General features: G+C 43.4%; 1 protein-coding gene across 1 annotated transcript in view; it reads left to right on the plus strand.

The window, feature by feature from the left end:
* The window catches only part of LOC309557754 (carbonic anhydrase 4-like), a gene marked incomplete at both ends in the record, with an annotated part of 51,948 nt that overhangs the window by 15,416 nt on the left and 23,788 nt on the right, over window positions 1–12,744 (plus strand). Inside the window, one exon of the mRNA XM_082260521.1 lies at window positions 1,217–1,359. Within this exon, the coding sequence (XP_082116647.1) occupies window positions 1,217–1,359 (143 nt within the window). The remainder of the gene's footprint in view (window positions 1–1,216; window positions 1,360–12,744) is intronic.

The raw sequence follows: 12,744 nt of genomic DNA on the forward strand, positions 1-12,744 counted from the left end.
GCACCCCTCCTTTACACAGTGCCTATTACACCATAGATATACTGAGCACCCCTCCTTTACACAGTGCCTGTTACACCATAGATATACCGAGCACCCCTCCTTTACACAGTGCTTATTACACCATAGATATACTGAGCACCCCTCCTTTACACAGTGCTTGTTACACCATAGATATACCGAGCGCCCCTCCTTTACACAGTGCTTGTTACACCATAGATATACCGAGCACCCCTCCTTTACACAGTGCCTGTTACACCATAGATATACTGAGCACCCCTCCTTTACACAGTGCTTGTTACACCATAGATATACTGAGCACCCCTCCTTTACACAGTGCTTGTTACACCATAGATATACTGAGCACCCCTCCTTTACACAGTGCTTATTACACCATAGATATACCGAGCACCCCTCCTTTACACAGTGCTTGTTACACCATAGATATACTGAGCACCCCTCCTTTACACAGTGCCTGTTACACCATAGATATACCGAGCACCCCTCCTTTACACAGTGCTTATTACACCATAGATATACTGAGCACCCCTCCTTTACACAGTGCCTGTTACACCATAGATATACTGAGCACCCCTCCTTTACACAGTGCTTATTACACCATAGATATACTGAGCACCCCTCCTTTACACAGTGCCTATTACACCATAGATATACCGAGCGCCCCTCCTTTACACAGTGCTTGTTACACCATAGATATACTGAGCACCCCTCCTTTACACAGTGCCTATTACACCATAGATATACTGAGCACCCCTCCTTTACACAGTGCTTGTTACACCATAGATATACCGAGCACCCCTCCTTTACACAGTGCTTGTTACACCATAGATATACTGAGCGCCCCTCCTTTACACAGTGCCTATTACACCATAGATATACTGAGCGCCCCTCCGTTACACAGTGCCTATTACACCATAGATATACTGAGCACCCCTCCTTTACACAGTGCCTGTTACACCATAGATATACTGAGCACCCCTCCTTTACACAGTGCTTGTTACACCATAGATATACCGAGCACCCCTCCTTTACACAGTGCCTGTTACACCATAGATATACTGAGCACCCCTCCGTTACACAGTGCCTGTTACACCATAGATATACTGAGCACCCCTCCTTTACACAGTGCTTGTTACACCATAGATATACTGAGCGCCCTTCTTGTTACACTGACAGAGGTTCTGAATTGTCTCCACAGTGGAGATCGCGGTTGGTGATGGAGTCTCGGTGTCTGGGGGGGGTCTTCCGTCTCTCTACACCACCATAGCCCTCCATTTTCACTGGGATAATGGCAGTGGGGGCTCCGAGCACCGGCTGACTGGGAAGCAGTATCCTATGGAGGTAAGTCGCTTTATTCTGACTATCACCATGAATAATGGACAGGGCCGGGACCATAAAGTCCTTTACAGCCAATGTTACCCAATTGACACTTTCTAGATTTAAAAGGTTTTTTCCCATGCAAAAGATGCAACGCATGCAAAATTGCAAAGAAAAATCCGAGAAAAATAACCAATTTTCAATCTAAAGACACAGGACAAAACTTTACTATAAAAAAGTTCATAACCTGCAGATCCACCCATGTAACCTACATGATAACTTGTCCATGTGGGTTACAATACATTGGGAGAACGACCAGACAATTATCCGTTAGAACCAATGAGCACATAACAAACGTGAGAAACGGGTTCCCCAAACATAGCCTCTCCAACCACTTTCGCCTGTACCACAATGAGGATCCCACCTTGATGTCTTTTTGTGGCATAGATAAAGTGAACAAACATTGGAGAGGAGATAATATGACAAAGAAGGTTTCCATGAATGAAACCGAATGGATCTATAAAATGAATACTTTGCATCCGGCAGGTATGAACCTTGACATTGATTTAAATTGTTACATATCAAATTTTTAATCTCATTCACTCAATTTAATTTTCCCAGTCCTATTTACTATCCGATTTATTCCAGGTAATTTTAACAAAATTTTAATCAATTTTAGTCAAATTTTAGTCTTTTTTAACCTTTAGGATAATAAAGATGTATATTTATTTATTTTGCGTGTAATATGCACTATGCCATTGTAATTTAATTCTGTTTTAAAAGCCAATCCTGCATCCACTTCCAGAATCTGATTATAATATATAGCACTTTCTATGTTGCATTTTGTCATATCGGCCATAAGTATGCAGCATCGATTGGTTTGAGAGATCGAATATGCAGCCGTAAGGGAGCATAGTAAACCAGCATGTCCATAGAGACTAATACAATGTAGGGGCTGAACTTACAAGCCATGTGGCATGGGCGGTTCAGGAATACACATCAAGGAAGTGATTGGTGCAGGTGCGGACTTGATCTGCATAAAGTATGCGTAGCAAGGTATGGTCACATGATCCCCTGATGATGTCAGCCTTGACTGACGAAATGTCGGGAACGTGAGACCATACACATCCGGGTCTGAGGTCTGAGGAGCAAAGCGTGGAGCGGCGTCTCCCATCCCCAGCAAACGATTTTATTGAAGGCTTTTATCTGCTTTTTGTCTAGTAAGTGCATTTTATCTTAAATAAATGCTTGATTGATAAGAGATACTGCACCATGAGACTATTTTTTCATCCCTGCATATGGCTTGGCTTTCTGATTATGGCACTGACTCTGGCTGTGATGATCTATACCTATGGGAGCAAGATGCATTAGAGTTCCTTACTGGAGTACACAGCGCATTTGACCCCCTATAATCAAGGGGTCCATTAAATCTGGTAAGCGGCTCATATAGTTATTCCACTGGGTGATCGTGTGAAGGTGAAGGCTTTGCTAAGGAAACCACCCTATCAAGTCTGTGTCTTCCATATTGGCTGTCAATTATCTAATTGCTTTGGACACCAGAGACTTTATTGCACGAATCATTCTATATGGTTTATATGGTTCACATGTTTGTATTTATTTTATATATTTCTGTCGAGCGCTACATCCCCTTTGTTCACTATTTATTACGATTCCACGTTTGTGTAGCAGCTGACAGTGTGGGAGAAATCCCACTTCACCACTGTATATTCAAAATTTATTTATATTAATTAATTTTTCACACCATTTGCGCAGTTTTTTACCCCTTTTCTCAACTGACACTTTTACCTTTTCCAGTCAAAGAGGATTTTTGTGCTTTCCATGAAATAAATTTTCTTGGATTCCATTGAGGGACGCGGAGTATTTCACCTTTAAGATGTTCAAAAGCCGTCCAACTGAGGGATGGGCAACACCGGTTCAAGGAGGACATCAGAAAACAAGTGCGGGACTGACTGCAGCTTAAGAGCCGTGTGAAGAACTGAATTCCCAGAGCTGGCATCCAACAAGGCCACAATCCCCACCTGATACTAAAAAACCATAGAAATAGAAGACCAGGTGGAGCCTAGTACTTGGAAAATCGAATGCCTAATACTGGAAGATCAAACATATTCATCTAGCTAATGAAGGAAGGAAAGCTGATCTTCAAACCCAAAAACCTGGAAGAGGTGTAACCAGACTCTGAACTGCCCATGGGGTCCATCCAGGATCAGCAGAGGAATCAGCTGAGAAATGGTTAAACAAGGGAGAGCAGCTCCCGTTGGACGGATGTAGCAAAGAACGTGGTCCTCATTGAAGGAAAGTCAGAAACCGCTTTAGGTCAGAAGAAGACTTAGGTGTTGGTTCACCTTGTTATACCTGAATGGTTTCACATGTACTGCTACTTTAAGGCTGGCTCCACCCAGGAGTGATGACAAGGGTCAAGGGGCAGAGTGGCCATCTTAGAGACATGTAAGAGATGCATTGATATACAGAGCTGTCCTGTAATGCATGCCGGAGTGTACAGAGAGTCCTGAATAAACAACCGTTGTTCCAGATCAGAGTCCTGTGTCTCTCACAACACAGAGAATATAACAGTGGCGATGAGGATGGGATTTACAAGGTTACTATCCATGTGAAAAGAAGAAAAATAAACTCTGGATTGTCAGGTGGATACAAACACCCACAGAGCCCAGCAGGAAAATGTCAATGATCGGGACATTAAGTGAATTTGATGGAGAACAGACAACGTGGAGTTCCTGGATTGAGAGACTGAAACAGTATTTCTGTGCAAATGCCATCCCAGGCCCAGACCTGACGGAGCTAAGAACCAAGAAATGTCCAAGAAATGGAAAACACCCCTGGGGAGGAAAGCTGGAAATCTTTCCCATCATCAGAACAGCATAACGTAAAATATTCCGGACTCCCCACATCCAGAGATTCCGGAGAGCCACAGTCAGGAGTCTTCTTAGATACTCTCCTGGGTCAATCCAGGCCAAGGAAGATTGCCAGAAAATCTTCCATTTGCCGTCTGTGAAATACACAAGGAAGCAACGTTGAGGAGAAAGAGCCTAGATTCAGCTGAATAGATCCCCCTTAGTCAGCCGTGTGTCCACCACTAACGCTAGAGGGGTCCTGCAGCTGGAGATGAACACATTAAACCAAGATATCGGGGGGGAGGGTTCACTTTCAGCATCCATTACCAGCAATACAGGTACTGGGAAAAACTTGGGTGTATGAACCATAACCCAAAAGATATAACCAGTTGGGGAACCCTGCCCACCACATATTTGCACCTAAAATGTGCATATTGAACAGGGCTAGAATATGGTGATCTGCCGGAGTCCGGATTGGAATGACCTCTCTTGTCACAGCAAGATCTCCTGTTACTCCATCATGATTAATGCATGCCAACACCATGGCCTTGTTCAGCAGAATCCGGTGACTTGTCAAAGGGATGACCCAGCGATGTAAAGGCGACACTTTCAAGGCTGATGTTCGATGAGAGGATCCTTTAGAACAGGGGTAGGGAACCTATGGCTCACGAGCCAGACGTGGCTCTTTTTATGCCTGCATCTGGCTTGCAGACAAATCTTTAATAAAGGGGGGCGTGTCCGGACATGAGCTGCGTTGGACGTGTAGTCCCAGAGCTCCGCCGCGTCTACCATTCAATCCAGTGCCATCCGCATAGCTGTGCTCAGTGCCAAGGAGATTTCTGCACCCATCGATGGTACACTTTGTGGGCTACCCACCGCTACCCTCAGTTCGTCTCTGGGTGACCGGATTGCCACGCTACGGACCCTGCGGCCTACTCGCGGTACCGCCGCCAGGTCATGTTCTGTGCATCTGAGGGCCTTGGCAATCACCGCCCCGTATGGAGACCTGCCATCCGCTCCCTGTGCCCCGACAGACACGATCTCCTTCCCCTCTGACACCCGCGGGAGCTGCCTCTCACATCCACTTCTGAGGCTTTCAGCCGCCATTTTCTCAGGGCCTATACTCACCTCCGTCACTCGCAGGCCTGCAGGCGCTTCACCAGAGAGGCATTTAGATAAATTTTACAATAATAACACCAGATATTTGATTACCATTATAGTAGATGGTTTTTAAAGATCGGTATATAAGGATTGGTATATAAGGACTGGTATATCTGTGTAGGATGAGGACAGACATATATGGTATATAAGGATTGGTATATAAGTACCGGTATATCCGTGTAGGATAAGGATAGACATATATGGTATATAAGGATTGGTATATAAGGACCGGTATATCCGTGTAGGATGAGGACAGACATATATGGTATATAAGGATTGGTATATAAGGACCGGTATATCCGTGTAGGATGAGGACAGACATATATGGTATATAAGGATTGGTATATAAGGACCGGTATATCCGTGTAGGATGAGGACAGACATATATGTATATAAGGATTGGTATATAAAGATCGGTATTCTGAAAAAGTATATGATGGGTTAGCAGCTGCCTCCTCCCTGTACCTAATAGAACATTTACATCTCCAGTGGGACTTTTTTTGCAGCCAAAACTCACACAAACACATAGATTTTGTGGTATAAAAGTCAAACACGTTTATTGGACGACAAGGTAAAGTTCCTCTGGTCTGGACACCATGACCAGTGTGTTGCTTGTGTCTCCTAACCAGAAGTAGAAATGTCATAGCATTTATGAACTTTATTAGTTATATAACCAGTGATAGTTCCCAACGTGTTTCAACTGTAAGACAGTCTTCCTCAGGGGGTGTAGGTGGAAGATATCCAAATAAATAAATATGAACAAGTACAAAAAACAAAATACAATACAAAAGAGTGATATTAGTCCAATAGTACGAACGCTTCAGAAATGAATAGACCGGATAATGAATAAAAAGTGTTATGGGGGTCCCCTGTGTGGAAGGTGAGGTCATTCAGCCCACCAGGGATGACAGCAGGCCGGCCACCCACTAAGGATCTAGAGATTATAAATGACAATAGACGTATATATAATGTAGTATTTAAAGGGTCCTGCATCTTTTAGAGATAATGAGATATTATACCAAAGATGGATGAGGATACGAGGACAAAAAATATTCTAATATGTAATTAAAGATGTACGTAGTAATTGGTAATTGCTAAATGCAAAGAGCAATAAAAACTTCTGAGAGATAACATGCCCAGCCGAGGAGAGGTGGACCCATGGGACAGAAGGAAAGTGAATATTGGAACGTAAAGCAGCCTTACCAGGATCTGAGTAACTTTGGGGCCATCCAATATAGGTGGAACTGGTAGTGGGGAGGACCATAGCATGAGTGACCCTGACATCTGGCATGGGAGACTAAACTACCCTATTTATAAGAGTGAGTGTGCTGGGTGGTGCCGCATGATTGATCCAGCTGGAGCCTGTCAAACAATCTCCCCCGAGTGTTCTGGGCAGGAAGCTGCCAACGGACACCGTTGCCCCAGAGAGGCGCACGGCCATCATTAAATACATCACGCACCTACACAGTCCAGACAGGGTATAAGGATCTTTGATCACGTGTGTGCAAACCCATTGCACTGGTGGAGGCCCATTGCACACGTGAGAACCCTGGAGAGCTGGCGAGTATGGAGTGGGGACATTGGGCAGCGTGGACGTGAGCCGAGAATCCACAGCCAGGCAACCCAGGAGGGTAGCAAGCCCACGGAGTGGCAAAAAGGCGGCACACCCGAGGTCAATGGGGAAACTCCCCCACGTCCACACAGGGGGATGCAGTAACAATCCAGCATCCATCTGGGGGCCAACCACAAGAGGGCAGCAACATAAATTGCCCATAAGGGCCCTGCAAAAAACAAGAATATATTTATCAAAAAATTACATAAAACCTAGAAATGTGGACACAATTTTAGTATAAATGTGCTGTTTATATAATATATATATAAAAAAAGAAAAAGAATAGGAGGGACCATGGTGTGACGGTACTCACCGTCACTGGGTATGAAAGACGGACAATATATGTGGGGCCCTTGGAGCAATGTTACTTTGGATTCAAATCCATGTCTCCCCAAGACAGTAAGATTCATAGCAGATGCAAATATCATCAGCTCAAATACCTGTCTTCCACACCTCGTTTGAATATGCTGATATACTCACCTGTTATCTACAATGGGTTCTGTGTTTACACTTATGACAATGTGTATTGTACTTCAATGTCAGAGATGGACAGTCTGTCACTGGTGGTCTCTTCCTATTGTCTGTGTATTGAGGTGTGATGTGGATTCTGTTAAGTTTGTCTGCCCCATTGTTAATTGTTAATGAACTCACATATTGTTTCTGTCCAGATGGCTAGATAATTAGTTCAGGTTAATTCTATTTCTGTATACAATTTCTTCTGCATATGGTAATGTAATCAGGCAATTGACCTGGTGGGGTAATCTGATCAGGAGGGGGATGCGCATGCTGTATATATTCTGTGTGAGTTTTTCAATAAAAGAGAAGGTTCCAGAACTTGTACAAGCTAAGTTGTCGGCTAGCTTAGTATGGGGGCGGCTAGGATTTAATATCTATGTTCAAGACTGGGAAGAAGTGGTATACTGAAGGAAGTACACAAGCACAGTGTGGGTCGTGGTTTCGTTACACATGGTGTGATTAATCTGTTTTGCCAAATGCAAACAAGATATAATGTCCTTCAACCCAGGAAGTGATGTAGCCTTTCGTTTATAAACAAAAAACAATGCATTACTAGACCTACTGATTACGAATAATACCGACCTGACTGCGGATGTAGAAATATGGGACAACTTAGGAAAGAGGGACCATAGGTCAATTTGTTTCAGTATAAATCATAGAAATAGGAAACACTAGGGTAATATAAGGATACTGAATTTCAAAAGAGCCAAATTCCCTAAACTGCGCTCTATGCTAAACTATATTAAATGGGATAAAATCCTAGGAACAAAGAACACGGAGGAAAAATGGGAGTGCTTTAAGAACATACTAAATAAAGGTATTGGCCAGTGCATTTCAACGGGAAATACGTTTAAAAGAGCTAAAATAAACCCTGGGTAGCTAAACTCCAAGGTAAAAATTCATATAAAAACTAAAGAAAAGGCCTTAAAAAACTACAAGGCTGAAGAGTCATTGGCAGAATTCCCACATTACAAAGAATGCAATAAGAAATGTAAGAGCAAAATCAGGGTGGCTAAAATACAGTCAGGTCCATAAATATTGGGACATTGACACAATTCTAATCTTTTTGGCTCTATACACCACCACAATGGATTTGAAATGAAACAAACAATGTGTCCTAATTAAGATGTGCCTTAACTGCAGACTTTCAGCTTTAATTTGAGGGTATTTACATCCAAATCAGGTGAACGGTGTAGGAATTACAACAGTTTGTATATGTGCCTCACACTTTTTAAGAGACCAAAAGTAATGGGACAGATTAACAATCATAAATCAAACTTTCACTTTTTAATACTTGGTTGCAAATCCTTTGCAGTCAATTACAGCCTGAAGTGTGGAACGCATAGACATCACCAGACGCTGGGTTTCATCCCTGGTGATGCTCTGCCAGGCCTCTACTGCAACTGTCTTCAGTTCCTGCTTGTTCTTGGGGCATTTTCCCTTCAGTGTTGTCTTCAGCAAGTGAAATGCATGCTCAATCCGATTCAGGTCAGGTGATTGACTTGGCCATTGCATAACATTCCAATTCTTTCCCTTAAAAAACTCTTTGGTTGCTTTCGCAGTATGCTTCGGGTCATTGTCCATCTGTACTGTGAAGCGCCGTCCAATGAGTTCTGAAGCATTTGGCTGAATATGAGCCGATAATATTCCCGAAACACTTCAGAATTCATCCTGCTGCTTCTGTCAGCAGTCACATCATCAATAAATACAAGAGAACCAGTTCCATTGGCAGCCATACATGCCCACGCCATGACACTACCACCACCATGCTTCACTGATGAGGTGGTATGCTTTGTATCATGAGCAGTTCCTTTCCTTCTCCATACTCTTCTCTTCCCATCACTCTGCTACAAGTTGATCTTGGTCTCATCTGTCCATAGGATGTTCCAGAACTGTGAAGGCTTTTTTAGATGTTGTTTGGCAAACTCTAATCTGGCCTTCCTGTTTTTGAGGCTCACCAATGGTTTACATCTTGTGGTGAACCCTCTGTATTCACTCTGGTGAAGTCTTCTCTTGATTGTTGACTTTGACACACATACACCTACCTCCTGGAGAGTGTTCTTGATCTGACACACATACACCTACCTCCTGGAGAGTGTTCCTGATCTGACACACATACACCTACCTCCTGGAGAGTGTTCCTGATCTGACACACATACACCTACCTCCTGAAGAGTGCTCTTGATCTGACACACATACACCTACCTCCTGGAGAGTGATCTTTATCTGAGACACATACACCTACCTCCTGGACTGCGTTCTTGATCTGGCACACATACACCTACCTCCTGGAGAGTGCTCTTCATCTGACACACATACACCTACCTCCTGGAGAGTGCTCTTCATCTGACACACATACACCTACCTCCTGGAGAGTGTTCTTGATCTGACACACATACACCTACCTCCTGGAGAGTGATCTTTATCTGAGACACATACACCTACCTCCTGGAGAGTGTTCCTGATCTGACACACATACACCTACCTCCTGGAGAGTGATCTTTATCTGACACACATACACCTACCTCCTGAAGAGTGCTCTTGATCTGACACACATACACCTACCTCCTGGAGAGTGATCTTGATCTGACACACATACACCTACCTCCTGGAGAGTGTTCTTGATCTGACACACATACACCTACCTCCTGGAGAGTGTTCCTGATCTGACACACATACACCTACCTCCTGGAGAGCGTTCCTGATCTGACACACATACACCTACCTCCTGGAGAGTGATCTTGATCTGACACACATACACCTACCTCCTGGAGAGTGTTCCTGATCTGACACACATACACCTACCTCCTGGAGAGCGTTCTTGATCTGACACACATACACCTACCTCCTGGAGAGTGTTCCTGATCTGACACACGTACACCTACCTCCTGGAGAGCGTTCTTGATCTGACACACATACACCTACCTCCTGGAGAGTGTTCTTGATCTGACACACATACACCTACCTCCTAGAGAGTGTTCTTGATCTGACACACATACACCTACCTCCTGGAGAGTGTTCCTGATCTGACACACATACACCTACCTCCTGGAGAGTGTTCCTGATCTGACACACATACACCTACCTCCTGGAGAGTGTTCCTGATCTGACACACATACACCTACCTCCTGGAGAGTGATCCTGATCTGACACACATACACCTACCTCCTGGAGAGTGTTCTTGATCTGACACACATACACCTACCTCCTGGAGAGTGTTCTTGATCTGACCAACTGTTGTGAAGGGTGTTTTCTTCACCAGGGAAAGAATTCTTCGGTCATCCACCACAGTTGTTTTCCGTGGTCTTCCGGGTCTTTTGGTGTTGCTATGCTCACCGGTGCGTTCTTTCTTTTTAAGGATGTTCCAAACAATTAATTTGGCCACACCTAATGTTTTTGCCATCTCTCTGATGGGTTTGTTTTGTTTTTTCAGCCTAATGATGGCTTGCTTCACTGATAGTGACAGCTCTTTGGATCTCATATTGAGAGTTGACAGCAACAGATTCCAAATGCAAATAGCACGCTTGAAATTAACTCTGGACCTTTTATCTGCTCCTTGTAAATGGGATAATGAGGGAATAACACACACCTGGCCATGGAACAGCTGACCAGCCAATTGTCCCATTACTTTTGGTCCCTTAAAAAGTGGGAGGCACATATACAAACTGTTGTAATTCCTACACCGTTCACCTGATTTGGATGTAAATACCCTCAAATTAAAGCTGAAAGTCTGCAGTTAAAGCACATCTTGTTTGTTTCATTTCAAATACATCATGGTGGTGTATAGAGCCAAAAAGATTAGAATTGTTGATGTCCCAATATTTATGGACCTGACTGTAGAACACGAAAGGCACATAGTAGAAGAGAGTAAAAAAAAAAAAAAAGAAAGAATAAATTGGTTAAATAGTAAGAAAGTGATGCCAGAACACATTGGCCCCATATAGGACGACAAAGGGAATCTGGCTACAAAGGACAGAGAGAAGGTGAAAGTGCTAAATAAAAAGTTCTCCTCAGTCTTCACAAAAGAATTGGGGGGCTACACTAACCCAGCTTGTAATGTTAAAGTTAATAACACGTCACAGGAAGCACCCTCATGGGTAACAAAAGACAGACTCAGAACTAGACTTGAAAAACTTAACATATATAGGTCAGCGAGACCAGATGGCTTACACCCGAGGGTCCCTAAAGAACTCAGCCAGATGATAGCCAGACCATTTGTACTTTTCAGTACAAGCCTATTTATTTTCCACGACAACCATTATTCCTAATTTTTTGGATGGTCTACAGACGGGTATGGTGCCAGCTGATTGGAAAAAAGCCAACGTGGTACCAGTATTTAAAAAAGACCGAGATATATCCCGGGTAACTACAGGCCGGTCAGCCTAACATCAATAGTCTGTAAGATATTGGAGGGGATGTTAAGGGACCCCATACAAGACTTTAGTAATGAAAATAATAGTTACATAGCTACATAGTAGTTGAGGTTGAATAAAGACAATAGTCCATCCAGTTCCCCCTGTGTAGGTGTGTGTGGCTGTAATCATCTCTCATACCCCTGAATGTTCTGATCCTTGAGATGTACGTCTAAGAGTCTTTTGAAAGCCACCATACTTCCCGCAGAAACCACCTCTTGTGATAGAGAATTCCACAATCTTGTAGCCCTAACAGTAAAGAACCCCCCACGTTGCCTGAGGTTAAATCTCTTCTCCTCTAATCGCATTGTATGCCCTCGAGTCCTCATGCATTCCTTCCGACTGAATAGCTTTTTTTCTAAGCTGGAGAGGGGATATGATATCAATGTACAAATACCATACTGGTGAACCTAGCATAAGGAACAAACTATTCAGAGAAAGGGAAAATAAAAGGACACGTGGCCACTCACTAAAATTAGAAGAGAAGCGGTTTAACCTTAAACTGCATAAAGGGTTCTTTACTGTGAGAGCAGTAAGGATGTGGAATTCTCTTCCACAAGCAGTGGTGTCCGCGGGGAGCATTGATAGTTTCAAAAAACTATTAGATGGGCACCTTAAAGACAACAACATACAGGGGGTATACAATGTACGACATACAGGGGTATACAATGTACAACATACAGGGGTATACAATGTACAACATACAGGGGTATACAATGTACAACATACAGGGGGTATACAATGTACAACATACAGGGATATACAATGTACAACATACAGGGGTATACAATGTACAACATACAGGGGCTATACAATGTACAACATACAGGGGATATAC

The sequence above is a fragment of the Pelophylax lessonae genome, assembly GCF_965119305.1.
Source record: "Pelophylax lessonae genome assembly, chromosome: 6".
Classification (NCBI taxonomy): domain Eukaryota; kingdom Metazoa; phylum Chordata; class Amphibia; order Anura; family Ranidae; genus Pelophylax; species Pelophylax lessonae.